The 21,277-nt window shown below is 43.9% G+C and overlaps 1 protein-coding gene across 1 annotated transcript; it reads right to left on the minus strand.

The window, feature by feature from the left end:
- Positions 1-1,359: 1,359 nt before the first annotated feature.
- LOC121276809 (solute carrier family 22 member 5-like) lies at positions 1,360-17,834 on the minus strand. The gene is made up of 7 exons (XM_041185352.1): positions 17,775-17,834; positions 15,187-15,357; positions 9,858-9,949; positions 6,936-7,150; positions 6,403-6,577; positions 4,975-5,070; positions 1,360-1,420 (listed from the first exon to the last, which is right to left on the minus strand). The coding sequence occupies exons 1-7, from the start codon at positions 17,832-17,834 to the stop codon at positions 1,360-1,362; spliced, it is 870 nt and encodes a 289-aa protein (XP_041041286.1).
- Positions 17,835-21,277: the final 3,443 nt, after the last annotated feature.

Here is a 21,277-nt window from a genome sequence, read left to right on the forward strand (position 1 = left end):
TGATCATTTTTGAGTGCGCACATTAGAACACAAAAACATCATCATTTTCTGACAGGGAGAGCAGGCTCAAGTGGGCAAATGGCCTACTCCTATTTCATGTTCTTCTAAACATAAATAAAATGATCCCAGAATATTATTTATATGAGCCAATGAGAAAAGGAGACGCAAGTTTAAATTAATGGTAAATAATTTAAAATACATGCAAGAAAAAAATTCTTTATTCAAAGCGTAACCCCCACTTTAAAACAAACAGTCAAACCAGGAATGTAGTGTGACATTTAAGATGGGTTGCAATACTAAAAGCCTGAACTCCAATGAGTTGAATCATAGGATCATGGGATGTTACAGCATCGGTGGTGGTGATTTGGCCCATCATGCCTCGGCCACCTTTTGAAACAGCTACCCCATTTGCAAGGGTCTTGTACCCTTGCAAATTTTATGCCCTTCATGTATTCAACTAATTTGCTTCTGGGAGTTATTATTCAACCAGCTTCCATCATCTTTTCAGGAAATGCATTCCAGATCATAATTCACTGCATAAAATCTTCACCACCTCTCCACCACCTCTGCCCCGGGTCACCTCTAGCTCTTTTGCCCATCGCCTTAAATCTGTGTCCTTTGGTTTCCGTTCTTTCTACCACTAGAAACAGTTTCTCTTTATTTATACTATCAAAAACTTTCTTGATGGAGCATTAACACTCCCCTAAACCTTCTGTACTCAGAGGAGAACAACCTACTTCTCTAGTCTCCCCAGGCAACAGAAGTCTGTCATTCCTGATACCATTCTAGAAAATCTTTGCACCTTCTCCAAGGCCTCGACACCTTTTCTAAAGTGTGGTACCCAGGATTGGCCACAATACTCCAGCTAGGCCTAAGCCGTATTTCATTAAAAGTTTGCATAATTTCTTTGCTTGAGTATTCTACATCTCTATTTCTAAGTCAAAATATGCCTCCAGGTCTCTGTTCCTGTCCCCCTTTAAAATTGGACTATTTAGTTTATACTATCTTCTCAATCATCCTATCAAAATGAATCTCTTCACGTCTCTACATTAAATTTCCTCTGCTATTCATCTGTCATTCTGAAGTCTATTATCCTCCATGTTGTTATGATTTCAGAGTTTCATGTCATCTGCAAACTTTGAAATTATGCCCTCTATACCAATGCCCAGGTCATTAACCTAGTGAAAAGAGCAGTGATCCCAGCACAGCCCCTGGGACAAGCCAGTGCATTGTTTTTCCAGACCGGAAAAAGTCTCATTCGCCACTACTAACCACTCTCTGTACCTTAGTCAGTCACATATGCATACAGCCAATGCCCCTTTAATCAAATTTTGCCACCAAGTTTATTGTGTTAATTTATCAAAATGCCTTCTGAATGTTCACGTCTACATCAACCACACTGCCCTCATCAACCCGGTTACTTCAAAAAGAACTCAAATCAAGTTAGTCAAACACAATTTGCCTGCAACAACTCCGTGCTGATTTTCAGTTGTTACCCTAAATTTTTCCAAGCGCCAATTAATTTTGTCCTGGATTAATGCCTCAGAGTTTCCTCATCACAGGCATTAAATCGACTGGCTTGTATACAGGGTTTATCCCTCTTCCCATTTTTGGATAGAGGTATAAGAATTTTTTTTTCATTCATGAGATGTGGGCTTCGCTGGCTGGGCCAGCATTTATTGCTTATTCCTAGTTGCCCTTGAAAAGGTGGTAGTGAGCTGCCTTCTTGAAACGTTGCAGTCCATGTGGTGTAGGTACACCCAGAGTGCTGTTAGGGAGGATTTTGACCCAGCGACAGTGAAGGAACGGCGACATATTCTAAGTCAGGATGGTGAGTGGCTTGGAGGAGGAGAACTTCCAGGTGGTGGTGTTCCCATCTATCTGCTGCCCTTGTCCTTCTAGACGGTAGTGGTCATGGGTTTGGAACATGCTGTCTAAGGAGCCTTGGTGAATTCCTGCAGTGCACCTTGTAGATGGTACACACTGCTGCTATTTTGTGTCGGTGGTGGAGGGAGTGAATGTTAGTGGATGTGGTGCCAAGCAAGCAGGCTGTTTTGTTCTGGACAGTGTCAAGCTTCTTGAGTGCTGTGGGAGCTGCACTCATCCAGGCAAGTGGGGAGTATTCCATCACACTCCTGGCCAGTGCCTTGTAGATGGTGGACAGGCTTTGGGAAGTCAGGAGGTGAGTTGCTCATTGCAGGATTCCTAGCCTCTGACCTGCTCTTGTAACCACAGTATTTATATGGCTAGTCCAGTTCAGTTTCTGGTCAATGGTAACCTCCAGGATATTGATTGTGGGGGATTCAGTGATGATAAAGCCATTGAATGTCAAGGGCCGATGGTTAGATTCTCTCTTGTTGGGGATGACCTTTGCCTGGCACTTGTGTGGCGTGAATGTTACTAGCTGTTTGTCAGCCCAAGCCTGGGTGTTGTCCAGGCCTTGCTGCATTTGGACATGTATTCAGTATCTGAGGAGTCACAAATGGTGCTGAACATTGTGCAATCATCAGCAAACATCCCCACTTCTGACCTTATGATGGAAGGAAGGTCATTGATGAAGCAGTTGGAGATGGTTGGGCCAAGGACACTACTCTGAAGATCTCTTGCACTGATGTTCTGGAGCTGAGATGACTGACCTCTAACAAACACAGCCATCTTCCTTTGTGCTAGGTATGACTCCAATCAGTGGAGAGTTTTCCCTCTGATTCCCAGTGACACCAGTTTTGCTAGGGCTCCTTGATGCCGCACTCGGTCAAATGATGTCAAAGGCAGTCACTCTCACCTTGGGAATTCAGCTCTCTTGCCCATGTTTGAACCAAGACTGTAAAGAGGTCAGAAGCTGAGTGCCCTTGGCAGAACACAAGCAGGGCATCCGTGAGCAGGTTATTGATAAGCAAGTGCCACTTGATAGCACTGTTGACGATCCCTTCCATTACTTTATTGAAGACTGAGGGTAAACTGATGGGGCAGTAATTGGCTGGGTTGGATTTGTCCTGCTTTGTGTGTACAGGGCATAACTGGGCAAACTTACACAAAGCCGGGTAGATGCCAGTGTTGTAGCTATACTAGAACGTTTTGGCTAGGGGCACAGAAAGTTCTGGGGTCTTCAGTACTATTGCCAATATATTGTCAGGGCCCATAGCCTTTGCGCTATGCAGTACCTCCAGCCATTTCTTGATAACACGTGGAATGAGTCGAATTGGCTCAAGACTAGCACTTGTTGATGCTGGGGACCTCCAAAGGGGGGCAGATGGATCATCCACCTGGCACTTCTGCCTGAAGATTGTAGCACATGCTTCAGCCTTGTCTTTCTCACTGATGTGCTGGGCTCCTCCATCATTGATGATGGGGATATTTGTGCAGCCTCCTCCTCCTATAATTGTCCACCACCATTCACGACTGGGTGCGACAGGACTACAGAGCATAAATCTGATCCATTGGTTGTGGGATCGCTTAGCCCTGTCTATCACTTGCTGCTTATGCTGTTTGGCATGCAAGTAGTCCTGTGTTATAGCTTCACACCTCATTTTTAGGTATGCCTGGTGCTGCTCCTGGCATGCCCTCCTGCACTCTCCATTGAACCAGGGTTGATCCTCTTGCTTGGTGGTAATGGTAGAGTGGGGGATATTCCGGGCCATGAGATTACATATTGTGTTTGAGTACAATTCTGCTGTTACTGATGGCCCACAGTGCCTCATGGATGCCCAGTCTCGAGTAGCTAGATCTGTTCAAAATCTATCCCATTTAGCACTGTGGTCGTGCCACACAATATGATGGAGGGTATCGTCAATGTGGGACTTTGACTCCACAGCAACTGTGCGGTGGTCACTCCTACCGATACTGTCATGGATACAGGCAGCTGCAGCAGGCAGGTTGGTGAGGATGAGGTCAAGTATGTTTTTCCCTCTGGTTCCCTCAGCACCTGCTGCAGACCCAGGCTAGCAGCCATGTCATGTAGGACTCGGCCAGCTCAGTCAGTTGTGGTATTACCGAGCCACTCTTGGTGATGAAGATTGAAGTCCCCCATCCAGAATACATTCTGTGCCCTTGCCACCCTCAGTACTTCTCCTCCAAGTGGTGCTCAACATGGAGGAGCACTGATTCATCAGCTGAGGGAGGGCAGTACATGGTAATCAGCAGGAGGTTTCCTTGCCCATGTTTGACCTGATGCTATGAGACTTCAAGGGATCCAGAGTTGATGTTGAAGACTCCAAGGGCAACTCCCTCCTGACTGTATACCACTGTGCCACCACCTCTGCTGGGATGGGATGGTAGTGAGGGATGGTGATGGTGGTGTCTGGGACATTATCTGTAAGATATGATTCTTGGAGGATGACTATGTCAGGCTGTTGTTTGATTAGTCTATGAGACAGCTCTCCCAATTTTGGCACAAGTCCCCTGATGTTAGTAAGGTTAATGCCAGGTGGTCCATCTGGTTTCATTCCTTTTTTGAGACTTTATAGGGACAACTGAGTGGCTTGCTATGCCATTTCGGAGGGCATTTAAGAGTCAATCACATTGCTGTGGGTCTGGAGTCACGTGTAGGCCAGACTAGGCAGATTTCCTTCCTTAAAGGTCATTCGTGAACCAGGTGGGTTTTTACAACAACCGGCAATGGTTTCATGGTCACCATTATTCTTACTGAATTCAAATTCCACCATATGGTGCGGGATTTGAACCCGGGTCCCCAGGGAATTACCCTGGGTCTCTGGATTACTAGGCTAGCGACAATAACTCTAGGCCATCATCTCCCCTAATACGATCCATTAGTTAATTTCCATCTTTTCTATTAATGTTCTTGTGACACCCATGCTAGGAGTTCGGATTGCCACTTTAAGGTTTCAGAGACCAAACAAATCTTGTTCATGAAGTGTCTGTGCAAGAGCTGGTAGAGAAAGATGAGATTAGAAAAATGAGATAAAGAAACAAAGGACATCTTATCACGCTTAAATGCCTACGATACTGCAGACTTACCATATAATTGGTTTGACTTGATCAATAATCCGTGGAAGAGGTTGGCCATATGTTTCAGGCAGCATCAAGCACAAAATTCCAGCCACTATCGATAGGCTGCCCACGAGCACAAATGGCAAAATTTCATTATGTGTCCCTAAAAAACAAAATGAAATAGTGCTAGAGCTGTCTGGAGGTTTCTCAGAGGCACTGCCCGAATCAAGAATTTATTAAAAATTCATGCAGCTAGGAGTGTTAAACTAATAAGAACAAAATGAAGTGGAGGGAAAAAAAAACATTTAATTCCCGAGATGCATTCTAAAATTGAAAAAAAACTCAACCCCACAGATGCACATATTGCACTGCATATGGGCATTATTCCTCATGGCCTTTTCTCCAATAACTCTTCAGCATGAGCAGTGAAATCTCATTCATTAATATCTGAAGACTGACATATTGTTAATGAAAGTTGTTTTGGTATGGAACAAAAGAAGTTTCAGTTTAGAACCATAAAATATTCTCATTCTTATTTTCAAATTCCTGCCCAGCCTTGTCACTCCCCTTCTCTATAACCTCCTCCAGCTTTATAGCCTCCGAAGTCTCTGCACTTCTCCAATGCTGGCCTCTTGCACACGCCCCGTTTTAAATGCTCCACACCGTGGTTTCAGCTGCCTAGGCCAGAAACTCTGGAATTCCCTCCCTAAACCTCTGTCGCTTTGCCTCTCCCTCCTCCTTGAAGAACTACCTCTTTGACTAAGCCTTTGGTCATCTGTCCCATTATCATCTTACATAGTTTGGTGTCAAATTTTGCTTGCGAGCGTGCCAATGAAGCCCCTCGGGACACTTTAATCCTTAAAGGTGCTATATGATTGCAAGTTGGTGTCGTTAAGGAAAGCTGTGGGAAAAATGTTCTACTCAAAGTTCCTTCAGCTCTCTCTGAGAATAATAGTTAGATTTAACGTTATTTTATCTTTATGAAAACAGAATTGAATTTACTACCATTGCAAACTTGCTATTTTGGTTTACTGCTCTGGTAATAATAGGGAGAGGCCAAAAGACTGCTGAAATAGTACAGCAGGTTTGAGAGAGAAATCAGACTATATTGTAGACCTGGAGCCATTCTTCCTCTTGCTACCCAGAATGGGTTGATAGCATGTAGCCTCTAAATCAGAAGGATAGAGGAGTTGAACACAAATCAAGGCTGACAGGTTGGTGAATCAGTGCTGAGATGTTATCGATTTTAAATGATGAGTAAGAGACACACACACCCCCACAGAAACACACACAATTTAGCAGAAAAATCTGAAGTCAGATCAGATCAACAAGAAAAGCCAACAGTCTGAATTCTTCAAACAAAGATGCCCGTTTCACAAACTCCACAATACACTGATGTCAATTAAAAGTATTTAAATAATTCAAAGATGGTTGCTAAAAGCTTACACCTCTTACCCAGAAAAGCAAAATATTATGGTGGCAATCATAGATACCATGGAACATGTCACAGTGCCCATGCTCCTCGCCACAGTTGGATACAGTTCAGTTGAGAAAACATAGATCATAGACAAGGCGGCTGCATAACTGAATCTACCAATCATTGCCATTATAATGGTAAGAACATAGTGACCTGTGAAACGAAAGCACAGAACAGTTCAGTATGTATATTTTGAGGGATTCCAAATAATTTAATTCCATCTATTATGTCAGTTCTGTGATTTTAACCACAACATAAAGAAAACCCATTATCAACACGTGCAAAAGTATTGGACAATTCTGCCCATCACACAAAGCTTATAATCGTCCAGTGGTTAGGGACAATGCTACAAGCCACCAGCAAGTGACCTATGAAAGAACTGAATAGGATTCGTTAGCCTGAGCAGTGATTTAGAAACAACATGGAATAAAATCAGGTTGTTAAACATAGTCATTAACGTTCTTCAACAGAATTCTTGAGAATTCAAGGATTAACTGGTTTGAACTCTTACTTGAAAGTAAAATCTGGATCAACAGCAGCATAATTCCACCACATGCCACAATGCAAGCAAGGGAAATCCGATGAAGTGACATACGCAGCAATATCCACTCTATCACGTATGACGCCACTTCAGTCACTGCAGAGATAAAGCAGTTGATGTAGGGGTCTCCATGCATATTGGGAGTATTGAAGGATAGCCCAAAGTAACCAACAGAGGGAATCATCCTGCAAAAAAGTGCAAACAAATATTAGTGGAAAACAAAATATTGCAGATGCTGAAAATATGAAATAGACAGAAAGTACATGAAAACAGTGTTCCCATTTTCTGTTTTTATTATAGGAAAATTCAGCTCCTTGCATTGAACAATGGATGGGTGGATTTTGTGGGGCTCACATGATAATGATGTGGGGGTTTAGGTGGTGAAAGGAGAAGCAATTGAAGTAGATTCTCTGGCTATGATTGGTTCAGTAAAAGTAAAGGAGATGAGGGAAGTCCCTGAATAATGGAAGTGTTGGTGGATAGTATGTCAATTGTCAAAGGTTACAGAGTGGTAGGGAGACTGTCCAATGCTCTATAGTTACAGTGAATGTCCTTTGGTATATTAATTAGAGATGTTTCAGTGCTGTAGCAGAGCTGGAAACAGATTGAAGACTTGAGCATGAATTTCCAAGGCAACAAGACTTGAGGAAAGGAAGGATGGAGACAGTGCAGTGATTTACAAAGACAGAGGGATCAAGAGTATTTTTTTGTTGTTTTAATTGTCTCTATTGTGGGCTATAGTGAAGGCTATGAAGTTCTGTCGAAGGGTCATGAGGACTCGAAACGTCAACTCTTTTCTTCTCCGCCAATGCTGCCAGACCTGCTGAGTTTTTCCAGGTAATTCTGGTTTTGTTTTTGTTTTGGATTTCCAGCATCCACAGTTTTTTTGTTTTTATCTAAGAATGTAGAGTTTTGGTTTCAGTTTAAGGTGAATTGGGATGTTGTTTACTTGGTTTGGTTTAGTATGCTGGTGTGTTTGCAAACCATGCTTGAACATTTGACCCAGCTGAGAGGTTTTAGGAGCAAGAAAGCCCTGAGTTTGCTATGGAGAAAACTGCTGAGGATGGAGCCATGCTCTAAAAGGAAAAATCAGTGGGTTTGGGGTTTCATTTTTAGAAAATAAGTAAGAATAAGAGAGGCTCCCTGGAGACTGCAGACATCCAGTCTGTTGTATTTAACCAAAGAACTCAGTTCTATGTGCTTAAATAGGAAAAGAGAGAGTACTAGAGAATTGGGTATAGGACCAAGCAGCTCCGTAAAGGGAGGAGAAAATCAGCTACAAAATAGATGCCAAGGGAGTGTCTGCATGTGTCAGGTGGGCCATGGTGTGTGGCTGTCAGCGACACCTATACTTGGACCAGGAGGTTGGATTGGTGCAAATATACCATAGACCCGAGCTTTGACCCATGCATCTAGACCCAGAGAAAAAGGAACTGCCTTACAGAGAATGAGTATGTTTGAAAGCCCATCAGAGTGAAAGCCACAGTAAAAAGGTTAATAGGAGCAGGAGTAGGTCATTTGACCCTTCAAGCCTGCTGCACCATTCAACATGATTATGGCTGATCCTCTATCTCAACACTATATTCCTACTCTCTCCCCATACCCCTTGATGCCTTTAGTGTCTAGAAATCTGTCTATTTCCTTCTTAAATATACTCAGCGACTTGGCCTCCACAGCCTGCTGTGGTACAGAATTCCACAGGTTCACCATCCTTTGAGTGAAAAAATCTCTCCCCATCTCAGTCCTAAATGGCCTATCCCGTATCCTGAGACTGTGACCCCTTGTTCTAGAACCCCCAGCCAGAGGAAACATCATCCCTGCAACCAGCCTGCTCTGCCCTGTCAGAACTTTATGTGTTTCAGTGAGATCCCCTCTCAAACTCCAGTGAATACAATCCAAGTCAGTCTAATCTCTCCTCATACAACAATCCTGCTATCCCAGGAATCAGTCTGGTGAACCTTCGCTGCACTCCTTCTATGGCAAGTATATCCTTTCTTAGGTAAGGAGACCAAAACTGCACACAATACTCCAGGTGTGGTCTCACCAAGGCCCTGTACAGCTGCAGTAAGACATCCTCGCTCTTGTACTCAACTCATCTCGTAATGAAGGCCAGCATACCATTTGCCATCTTAACTGCTTGCTGCACCTGCATGCTTGCTTTCAGTGACTGGTACACAAGGACACCCAGGTCCCTTTGTACATCATCATTTCCCAATCTATCACCAATTAAATAATACTCTGCCATTGCTTTTCCTTCCAAAGTGGATAACTTCACACTTATCCACATTACATTGCATCTGTATTTGCCCATTCACTCAATTTCTCTAAATCACCTTGAAGCCTCTTTACCTCTCACATTCCCACCTAGTTGTGTTGTCAGCAAACTTGGAAATATTACATTTGGTTCCCTCATCCAAATCAGTGATATAAATTATGAATAGCTGGGGCCCAAGCACTGATCCTTGTGGTACCCAACTAGTCACTTCCTGCCACTCCAAAAAAGACCCATTTATTCCTATTCTGTTTCCTGTCTGTCAACCAATTCTCAATCCATGCCAATATATTACCCACCATCCCATGTGCTTTAATTTTGCTTACTAACCTTCACGTGGGACTTTATCAAAAGCTTTCAGAAAATCTAAATACACCATGTCTGATTCTCCCTTATCCATTCTACTAGTTACATTCTTAGAAAATTCCTATAGGCTTGTCAATTATGATTTCCCTTTCATAAATCCAGGTTGACTTTGTGTAATCCCATTGATATTTTCTAAGCAACCTGTATCACATCCTTTATAGTAGACTTTAGCATTTTCCCTACTATTGATGTTAGGCTAACCGGTCTGTAATTCTGTGTTTTCTCTTTCCCTCCATTTTTTAATCCTTACTCACCATATAAGGATGACAAATATTGTGATGTTTCTGATGTTAGAAGTCCTAACCAAATCCAAGTAAGTGACTGCATGTATATCCCCAGCTGGCAGCTGAAAAGTATAAGAAAATGTACATAAAAAACAGAGGCTACGTTTGCTCCCAACATCTTGCATGCACAGTTTGACTGTTTTACTCAGTTACATCATTGAGGATGATAGTGTATGCAGTGGCCAGGAGCAAAAATGGCGCTGCTCAAATCATCACAGCTGGGCAGCTGGGTCTTGCAGTGAGCAGTTAATTAAAAGTTCTGCCTTGTTGACTTGCCAGGCTCAAGCTGTAACATTAACACTCACTGGGTCAGCACTGTGGGAGTACCTACACCACACGGACTGCAGCGGTTCAAACAGGCAGCTCACCACCACCTTCTCAAGGGCAATTAGGGGTGGGCATTAAATGATGGCCCAGCCAGTGACACCCGCATCCTATGAATGAATAAAAAAGTAAATTCTCATATTCAAAGATTCAGGTCACCAGCAGGCTGCAAGGATAATTTTATTCCCCACACCAGTCTAAGCTTTTCAAAGTTCGAATTTTAAAGAGTGAAAACACCTAAAGCACTGGAGGGGAAAAAGAATAGTTTGGAAATATTCCAATGATTTGCAAGTGAGGCTCGCTGAAAGAAATTGCCAGTGGTCGATTGAGATGGTCTCAGTACGGCAAACTCATGATGATACATCTTTTTAGTCCTTGTCTGCAGAGTAACTTTTTATTCTTTCCTTTTACCCTGTGTCTCTTGGAGGAGGATGGAGGGTGAGGAGGAGTGGATGGGATTCCTGTAAATATGGCCCAGCTCCCCATGGATGCCCCATCCCTACTGACACACTCCCCGGGGACCGCTGAATTTTGAAACTTGCACATGCCGAATTTTGAAACTTTCTGATGTCACCATGCCTGTGCAGCCTTAAGTGCACATGCGCAGAAGTCTGCACATGCCTAGAGTGATACTGGCAGGCTTGGCACAGCAGAGTGACACCACTTGACTTCCACACATGTGCAGACCACCATTTTGCATTGGCAGGAGACACAGTGTAAAACATATGTAAAAACAAATTCAATTATGAAATGAATAGCAAAAACAGAAACAGGAGAATCAAATAATATTTTATTGAATATGATATGATAATGAGCGATAATAGATCCCAAAATTTTTCCAACAACTGATGTCAGGCTAACTGGCCTGTCGTTCACTGTTTTCTCCCTCCCTCATTTCTTGACAAGCAGCGTAACATTTGCCAACTTCTAATCGAATGGGACGATTCTCGAATCTAAGGAATTTTGAAAAATCATAGCTAGCACATCCACTACCTTTGCAGCCTTCTTTTTTAAAACCCTGGGGTGTAGGCATTCGCCTATACATTCACAGCACACAAAAGTGTCAGGCAATGGCCATCTCCAAGAAGAGTGAATCTAACCATCTCTGCTTGACAGTCAATGGTATTACCATGGCTGAATCTCCCACTATCAACATTTTGGGGGTTACCATTGACCAGAAACTGAACTGGAACAGCCATATACGTGCTGTGTCTGCAACAGCAGGTCAGGCCTGGCGATTCTGCAGAAAGTAACTCACCTCCTTGCTCCCAAAGCCTGTTCACCATCTATAAGGAACAAGTCACGAGTGTGATGGAATACTCTCCACTTGCCTGGATGAATGCCGCTCCAGCAATTCAAGAATCTCGACACCATCCAGGACAAAGCAACTCACTTGTTTTGCAAGCCATCCACCAACTTAAACATTCACTCCCTCCACCACCAATGTACAGTGGCAGCAGCATGTACCATCTGTAAGATGCACTGCAGGAAATCATCAAGGTTCCTTCGACACCACCTTTCAAACCCACAATTTCTGCCACCTAGAAGGACAAGGGCAGCAGATGCATGGGAACACCAACACCACGACATTCCTTCCATAACAGAATCACAGAATTTTAACAACACAGAAGGCGGCCTTTTGGCCCATCTTGTCTGCACCAGCTCACCAAATGAACATTATGACGTAGTGCCATTGCTCTGTCTTTTCCCATACCCCTGCACATTGTTTCTATTCAAGTAATTATCTGATACCCTCTTGAATGCCTGAATTGAACCTGCCTCCGCCATACTTCAAGGCAGTACATTCCAGACCCAAACCATTCATTGTGTGATAAAGTTTTTTCTCACATCACATTTGCTTCTTTTGCAAATCCTTCCAAAGCCACAACAATTGCCATCTAGAAGGACAAGGGCAGCAGATAGATGGGAACTCCACCACCTGGAAGTTCCCCTCCAAGTCACTCGCCATCCTGACTTGGAAACATATTACCGTTCCTTCACTGTTGCAGGGTCAAAAACCTGGAACTCCCTCCCTAACAGCACTGTGGGTGTACCGACACCACATGGACTGCAGCGGGTTCAAGAAGGCAACTCATCACCACATTCTCAAGGGCAACTAGGGATGGGCAATAAATGCTGGCCCAGCCAGTGAAGCCCACATCCCCTGAATGAATTTTTAAAAAATCACTTTAAATCCATGCCCTCTCGTTCTTGATCCTTTCAGAAGGGGTAACAGCTTCTCCCTATCTACTCTGCCCAGCCCCCTTTTAATTATGAACATCTCCAACAAATCTCCTCTCAGCCTTCTTCTCTCCAAGAAGAACAGTCCCAACCTCTCCAATCTATCCTCATAGCTGAAGTTTCTCATTCCCTGGAACCATTCCTGTAAACCTCCTCTGTACTCTTTCATATTCTTCTTATAGTGTGGTGCCCAAAGCTGTACACAATACTCCAGCTGAGGTCTAATGAGTGTCTTATATAAATTCAGCATAACCTCCTTGCTCTTGTACTCCAAACCCCTATTAATAAAGCCCAGGATACTCCATGCTTTATTTTGCTGCTCTCTCCACCTGTCCTGCCACCTTCAATGATCTATGCACATATACACCCAAGTCTTTCTGTTCCTGCACCCCCTTCAAAATTTCACCCCTTATTTTATATTGTCTGTCCATGTTCTTCCTACCAAAATGCATCACCTCACATTTCTCCGCATTGAACTTCATCTGCCACCTATCTGCACACTCCACCAACTTGTTTATGTCTTCTTGAAGTTCCACATCGTCATCCTCACAGTTCACAACATTCCCAAGTTTCATGTCATCTGCAAACTTTGAAACTGTCCCTTGCACAGCAAGATCTAGATCATTAATATATATCAGGAGAAACAAGGGTCCCAATACCGACCCCTGGGAAACTCTACCACAAACCTTCCTCCAGTCCGAAATATATCTATTGACCATTACCATCTGCTTCCTATTTTTCAGCCAATTTTGTATCCACGTTGCTACTGTCCCTTTTATTCCATGAGCAATAGTTTTTTCAAAAGGCTGTTGTGTAGCACTGTATCAAATGCTTTTTGAAAGTCCATGTGCACCACATCAACAGTATTACCCTCATCGATCTTTTCTATTACCTCTTCAAAAACTAGAGCAAGTTAGTTAAACATGATTTCCCCTTTAGAAATCCATGCTGGCTCTTCCTAATCAACCCATATTTTTCCATGTGACTACTAATTCTATCCTGAATAATTGTTTATAACGTCTTGCCCACCACAGAAGTTAAACTGTCTGGCCTATAATTGCTGAGTTTATCCTTAAAACCTTTTTTGAATAAGGTCGTAATGTTTGCAGCTCTCCAGTCTCTGGCACCATCCTCGGGTCTAGGGAAGACTGAAAGATTATTCCCAGTGCCCCTGCAATTTACTCTTCCGTGTTTTTAAACTTGTTAATTTTCAGGGTCAGAAATAAACATGTTGGCTGATGGTTTCAGTGTATTTTTTTTTATTCATTCACGGGATGTAAGGCATCGCTGACTAGGCCAACATTTAATGCTCATCCGCACTTGCCCCGAGAAAGTGGTGGTGAGCTGCCTCCTTGAACCACTGCAGTCCCTGTGGTGTAGGTATATCCATAGTGCTGTTAGGAAGAGAGTTCAAGAATTTTGACTCAGCAATTGTGAAGGAGCGGTATTATAGTTCCAAGTCAGGATGGTGTGTGGCTTGGTAGGGGGACTTGCAGGGGACAATGTTCCCATGCACCTGCTGCCCTTGTCCTTCTAGGTGGTAGAGGTCACAGGTTTGGAAGGTGCTGTCGAAGGAGCCTTGGTGAGCTGCTGCAGTGCATCTTAGATGGTGCACACTGCTGTCACTGTGCAATGGTGGTGGAGGGAGTGAATGGTTAAAGGTAGAGGATAGAGTGCGCATCAAGCAGGCTGCTTTGTCCTGGATGGTGTTGAGCTTTTAATGTATTTGAAGGTGCACTCATCCAAGCAAGTGGAAAGTATTCCATCATGCTTTTAACTTCTGCCTTGTAGATGGTGGACAGGCTTTGGGGGTTCAGAAGGTGAGTTACTCACCGCAGAATTCCCAGCCTCTGACTTGCTCTTAGAGCCACAATATTTATATGGCTGGCCCAATTCAGCTTGGTAACCCACAGGATGTTGATAGTGGGGAATTCAGCGAAGGAAATGCCATTACATGTCAAGGGAGATGGTTAGATTCTCTCTCACTGGAGTTGATCATTGCCTAGGGTTATTGGTGCAAAATTTACTTGCCACTTCTCAGTACCAGTACCAGTAACACCATCTCAGATACAGAAGCAGCCTGTACCTACATGCAACAAGCCCTGGGCAAAATTCATGCTTGGGCTGTTATGTGTTTTTTTGTGTGGTAAGAGTCTAGACATGGTTTGGGGATTGCCTGGTCTCCCAAAAGTATGCTGTTCAAGTCTACAGTCTTTTTAACCAGAACTATTTATTTACAGCAAGTATTTACACGTTTGGACCTCTGCACAAGGTGCTTTCTTCACAATGTCCCTTTCTTCTCAATCATGTGATCTGACATTATTACATCAGCATCATACATGCTTCTGATGTTAAACCATTACTCTACATCTCTCCCCAAATCTTTATCCTCATCATATTTACATCAGTCTACATCTCCCCCCAAAGTGTCAGGCTTCACAGGGGTCTCAAAGGTGCCCTCACCAATCTTCCTGATCTTGTTCTGACCTCCTTTAGAGGTCAAGGGTATTCAGTACTCTCCCTTCTGTCAGTGTGACTATACTGGGTGACTGTAGAGCTTGTAATAGGTCGTTTCTCTTCTTTAAGAAATCACAGTTGATCCGCAAAAGCCAAAGGTGTAAGAGAATTTCTAGGCAATCCTCAAACCATGTCTAGACTCTTACCACACAAAAAAAACACTTAATAGCCCAAACTATGTGACCTAGAAACTTAATCATGGGCTTGGCAAACTCACATTTTTCATTCCTGTTAGATCAGCATCCTGTAAAGCTCTCAGGACTGCAATGACCTTGCGACCATGCTCCTCTCTAGTGGATCCATGTATGAGTTTATCAACCATATCGATTATTACACCTTCCATGCCTTCTATTGGATATTGTTCTCTGGAAAATATCTGGGGTGGAAGCTATTCCAAAGGGCAATCCATTGAAACAATAACAATCGAATGGCGTTATAAATGTGGTCAGCAATCTGGATTCTTTGTCCAAAGGCAGCAGCCAAAATCCAGTGTTGACATCCAATTTGGTAAATAAAGTGCTCCTGGCTAGTTTTGTGGGGCTCTCATCCACTGAGGCCATCAGGTGGATCCCACATTCCACTGTTTTGTTTAGCTGAGTTAAATCCGTGCAAATTCTTATAGAGCCATTTGGTTTTGGGACCTTAACCATACCCAAACACCATTTAGTTGGTGTGGTGACTGTCGAGATAACCCTTTGTTTCAATTTCACCCTTGGCTTTGTCCAAGAGTGGGCAAGGGACTTTCCTCGGGGTAAAGAGGCAAACTGGCTCAGCATCAGCTTGTAGAGTGACATGGTACCCAGTCTTTTTCCCTCTTTTTACAGGTTGTTAGCGCTCGAGTGATAGACTATTTTAAAGTGCCCTTTTTCCCAACATTTGTGGAATTCTGCCCCACTCACTGGACATTCTTCTCATTTGTACAGTTTGTTCTTTCCTGCCACATCAGTAATATTTTAAAATGGCTGTCAGAACACTTTTCCCCATTCTGGCAGGCTTTGGTGTGCTTTCCATTTTATGAACTATGAGCTGAATGGTCTTGCTCAATCTTCTCCACAGGGTCCCTCCTTCCCCGATTCCATTTTCTAACTTCCGTTTGTCTTATGGTCTGCACCGCTTTCACCAGCGTTAAATCTTCCCTTAACAAAAAACAGAATTACCTGGAAAATCTCAGCAGGTCTGGCAGCATTGGTGGAAAAGAAAAGAGTTGACGTTTCGAGTCCTCATGACCCTTCAACAGAACTAGGTGAATCCAAGGAGAGGGGTGAAATATAAGCTGCTTTAAGGTTGGGGTGGCGGCCGGGGGTGGGGGGGGAGAGAAGTGGAGGGAGTGGTTGTGGTTGCATGGACAAGCAAGCAGTGATAGGAGCAGATAATCAAAAGATGTCACAGACAAATCTTCCCTTGCCTGAAAGAGATCTGGTAATGCTTCATCGAACATTCCTACAGTGATCCTGTCGTGAATCAGCTTGTCTTTTAAAACTCCATGAGGTGCAGTTCCTGCCAGCCTATAGAGATCATTGATAAATGAATCCATGCTTTCACCTAGCCTTTGTTTTCTTCTGTTAAATTTAGTTCTCTCATTTATTAAGCTCCAAGGGATGCTAAAAGAATAACAGTTGAAAAGCTTGAATGACTTCATATGAAACTGAAGTGTCATCAAACCCCCTGCCTTGCTATCATGCCATCAGCAATTAATTCTTACAGCATAAAGTAGAGTATTGACTTGGTCCTTCAGGTCTTTTTGTAATCCTGAAGCAGCTCTGTACCTTGTGAACCTTTATCTTCAGCTGTCTGACTCCTGGGCCTGCTCTGGACCTTCCGCACTCTGAAATAGCTCTGAGAGTGATAGGGTGAATTCCATGCTTCTGCTGAACCCTGGAATTGTTCCCACATTTGATCCTGCTTCTCCACTGCTTCTTGCTGTTTCTGGCCCGTGCTGCCTGGTCTCTGGGTCTGTGTCACAGCATGTCTCTGCTGCTACGTTGCTGTTTGGACGTCTTGGATTTTTTTTCTTTGTCTTTCCTTTGAAGGTCTCTGTTCTTGCCAGCCCTGTAACTTCTTTCAGTCTTTGCTGGGCCTTTCACTCGCTGTCAACATGCTTTGTTGTGTGGTAGGAGTTTAGACTGGGTTTGGGGATTGTTTAGTCTCCCAAAAGTATGTTGTTTGCGCCCATTGTCTTTTTAACCAGAACTATTTATTTACACCAATTATTTACACATTTGGCCCTCCAAATGAGGTAAGACCTTCTGTTCACGTCACGATCTCTTTTACTTCTCAGTCATGTGATATGACATCATTATTACATTAGCATCTTGTATGCTTCTGGTGTTAATCTTTTACTCTACATTAAGTGAAAGTAACATTCGCGCAACACAAGTGCCAGACAATGAACCTCTCCAAGACAGTCAAACCATCTCCTCTTCACATTCAACAGCATTACCATTGATAAATTATCCCAAGCCACCAACATCATCTTGGGGGTCACCATTGACCGGAAAAGCTTAAATTGGACCATGTGACCATGAGAGCAGATCAGAGCTAGGAATCCTGCAGCAAGTAACTAATCTGCTGACTCCCCAAAGCCTGTTCACCTTCTACAAGGCACAGGTCAGGACTCTGATGAAATAGCTACTTGCCTGGAGGAGTGAAGCTCCAACAATGCTCAAGAAACTCGACACCATCCAGGAAAAAGCAGCCCAGTTGATCAGTACGTTAGCTAGCAGCTTACATAATCCCCAACCCAACCCCACTCACCCCCAAGAAACCTTCACCAACCCAAATATTACCTTGGACCTACCACCCTACCGCATCCCACTCATCCCTTCGACTGTGGCTGTTCCTTCCTCTGCCCAGCGCTAACGCCATCCTCTAGGATCATCTCTCTCCCAGCAAACACCCCCTCCCCCACCCAGCCACAGAACCCCAACACAAGCAGACCTTCCCTCCATCCCAATCCATTTCACCCTCATATTCCTCTCATTGCCTTCCTACTCCCTCAACTTTCCTAGACATTCTCCACCTCCTTCCACCCTTTGCCTGCTTCCCATATCCAGCCTCTGCTCCACCCTACCATCCCCCCACCCCCATTCCACCCTTAGCCTGCCTCACATGCCCATCCTTCGTGCTGCTTATCCTACTAGCACCCGATATGAGTCAAGCTGTGTCAGCGGTCTCCAAGGAGGTGAAAGCAATGACTACTCACCTCAAAGTTGAGGAAGGAGGAAGTGAAGCTTGCCGGTGTATGCCACTTATGTGCAGTCGTAAAAGTGGACATTCCAATTTCTCACTGCATGGGAACTTAAATTTGGCAGGGGAGCATGATTCCGGTGAGGTGTCCTTTTAATGAGCATGCATGACATGCTAATGCATACAAAAGGGATTCCCGACATTGTTCATTGGGAAGCTTGTCCTGCCTTTAAAGTCCCGAAAACAGAATTCCTACAGTTCGTCCTAATGCTAGGAAACTGATTTTTGGCCTCACACCAAATTAAGTTCCCCCGCCCGCCATGCTTCCCACTGCTGGTGGGACTGGCAGGTTCCATCCAGTATTTAGCCACTTGTAGAGTGGAGAAGGGCAAAACTAGAGACCATCAATAAAAGATTAGTTACCAAAAAAGTAAATAGGGAACTCGAATAAACTTTTATACCCAGGGGGTGGAACACACCGCCACCGAGAGTGGAAGTGAATAGTATTGATGCATGTAAAAGGAAGCTGGACAAACACAAGGGAGAAAGGATTAGAGGGTTATGCTAAGTTAGGTAAGGAAGGACTGGAAGAGGAACAGTGGAACAGGAGTAGCCTACTTAGTCTCTCGAGCCTGTTCCTCAACTCAGTGAGATCATAGCTGATTTGCGATCCAGGTTCCTAGTGTTCGGAAGAAGAGTCATATCAGACTCGTTCTCTCTCCACAGATGCTGCTGGACCTGCTGAGTTTTTCCAGCACTTTCTGTTTTTCTTTCAGATTTCCAGCATCCGCAGTATTTTGCTTTTATCCACATATCCATTTTCACCCCATATCCCTTAATACCAATCTCAAATTTACAATTAACAATTAATTTAGCATCAATTGCCGTTCATGGAAGGGTGTTCCAAACTTTTAGCACCCTTTGTATGTAGAAGTGTTTCCTAATTTCACTCCAGAATGGTCTGGCCCTGATTTTTAGATTATGCCTCCCTTGGCCTGGCTTTTCCAATAGTTTCTCTCCATCGACCCTGTCTGTTTCCCTTAGCATTTTGAGAACTTTGATGAAATCTCACCTTATCCTGCAAATTTCAAGGAATACAAGCCTAGTCTGTATAATTTCCCCTTGTAATATAACCCTTGGAATCTAGTAAATCTACACTGCACTCCCTCCACGGCCATTAAATCCTTCCTAAGGTGCACTGTTTAGAGTACAACCAGGTGTTGTTGAAACAGGGCTCTGTATAGCTGAAGCACAACATAAGTAGCAGTCGAAGAGGGCAGCAAGCCAGAGATTTTGTAAGAAGGTTATCTTCTCCAAAATTCGATATCTAATGCATAGTTAAGGCAACAGCTAAACGTTCCACCAAAGTGAAGAGCAGGGATGGGATGATATAATACAAAACCGAACTGGAAGAGCAGAGTTCAGGCCCACCAAAGGTTGTATGGGTAGGGTAGGCAAACACAAGGATTTTTAAATTCAACTGATCTAAAATCACAAATGACAGGGAGCCAATAAAAGCTGTTGTGGACCAAGTCTTGCAGTATGATGCGAGCATCTGGGTTTTGGACAGAATGGCGTTTATGTAGCTTGACTTCAGCAGGCTGCAGAGGAGAGGTCATGTTTAGAGGTCAGGACAGAGGAGGATGGTATTGCTGATGAGGGTTGCAGATGGTGTAGTGCTACTGTCACTGGACTAGTAATCCAAGAGACCCAATGTAATGTTCTGGGGACCTGCATTCAAATCTCACCACAGTAGATGATGGAATTTCATTCCAGACTGTTACTGAATTCAAAAGTCCAATGATAAGACATAAGACATAGGAGCAGAAATTAGGCCATTTGGCCCATCGTGTCTGCTCCGCCATTCAATCATGGCTGATAAGTTTCTCAACCCCATTTTCCCGCCTTCTCCCCGTAACCTTTGATCCCCTTACCAATCAAGAACCGGTCTATCTCGGTCTTAAATACACTCAGTGACCTGGCCTCCATAGCCTTCTGTGGCAATGAATTCCATAGATTCACCACTGTCTGGCTGATGACCATAAAGCCATTGTCAATTGTTACTAATGTCCTTTAGGGAAGGAAATCTGCCATCCTTACCTGGTCTGGCCTACATGTGACTCCAGACCCACAGAATAGGGTTGACTCTTAAATGCCTTCTAAAATGGCCTAGCAAGCCCTTCAGTTGTATTAAACTGCTATAAAGTCTCAAAAAAAGGAATGAAACTGGACGGACCACCTGGCATCAACCTAGGCACCGGAAACGATAACGGCAAACTCAGCCCTGTCGACCATGCAAAGTCCACCCTCTGGGGGCTAATGCCAAAACTGAGACAGCCTGACATACTCATACACATGGAATCACATCTTACAGATAATAACCCAAACACCACCATCACCATCCCAGCAGAGGTGACATGATATACAGTTGGGAGGGAGTTGCCTTCGGAGTCTTCAACATTGACTCCAGACCTCATGAAGTCTCATGGTATCAGGTCAAACATGGGCAAGGAAACCTCCTGCTGATTACAGTGTATCAGCCTCCCTCAGCTGATGAGTCAGTATTCCTCTATGTTCAACACCACTTGGAGGAAGAACTGAGGGTGTAGAATATATTCTGGGTGGGGGACTTCAATGTCCATCACCAAGAGTGACTCGGTAGCACCACGAGTGACTGAGCTGGCTGAGTCCTAAAGGGCACAGCTGTAGACTGTGTCTATGGCAGGTAGTGAGGGAACCAACAAGAGGGAAAAACATACTTGACCTCATCCTCACCAACCTGCTTGCCACAGATGCATCTGTCCATGACAGTATCAGTAGGAATGACCACCACACAGTCTTTGTGGAGACAAAGTCCTGCCTTCACATTGACGATACCCTCCATCATGTTGTGTAGCACTACCACTGTGCTAAATGGGATAGATTTCAAACAGCTCCAGCAACTCAAGACTGGGCATCCATGAGGCGCTGTGGGCCATCAGCAGCAGCAGAATTGTACTCAAACACAATCTGTAACCTCATGGCCTGGAATATTTCCCACTCTACCATTACCACCAAGGCAGGGAATCAACCCTAGTTCAATGAAGAGTGCAGGAGAGCATTCCAGGAGCAGCACAAGGCAT

Source organism: Carcharodon carcharias, chromosome 4, assembly GCF_017639515.1.
Source record: "Carcharodon carcharias isolate sCarCar2 chromosome 4, sCarCar2.pri, whole genome shotgun sequence".
Classification (NCBI taxonomy): domain Eukaryota; kingdom Metazoa; phylum Chordata; class Chondrichthyes; order Lamniformes; family Lamnidae; genus Carcharodon; species Carcharodon carcharias.

Bases quoted from the DNA above. Each gene is read 5' to 3' on its own strand.
- LOC121276809 (XM_041185352.1), bottom strand. From the start codon at position 17,834: ATGGCGTTAGCGCTGGGCAGAGGAAGGAACAGCCACAGTCGAAGGGAT. The intron at 9,950-15,186 runs GTGAGTTTGCCA...TATACTTTTCAG, and splicing joins ATCTAACAGGAATGAAAAAT to CTGCCAGCTGGGGATATACA. The intron at 5,071-6,402 runs GTAAGAGGTGTA...GCTCGTGGGCAG, and splicing joins ATAATATTTTGCTTTTCTGG to CCTATCGATAGTGGCTGGAA.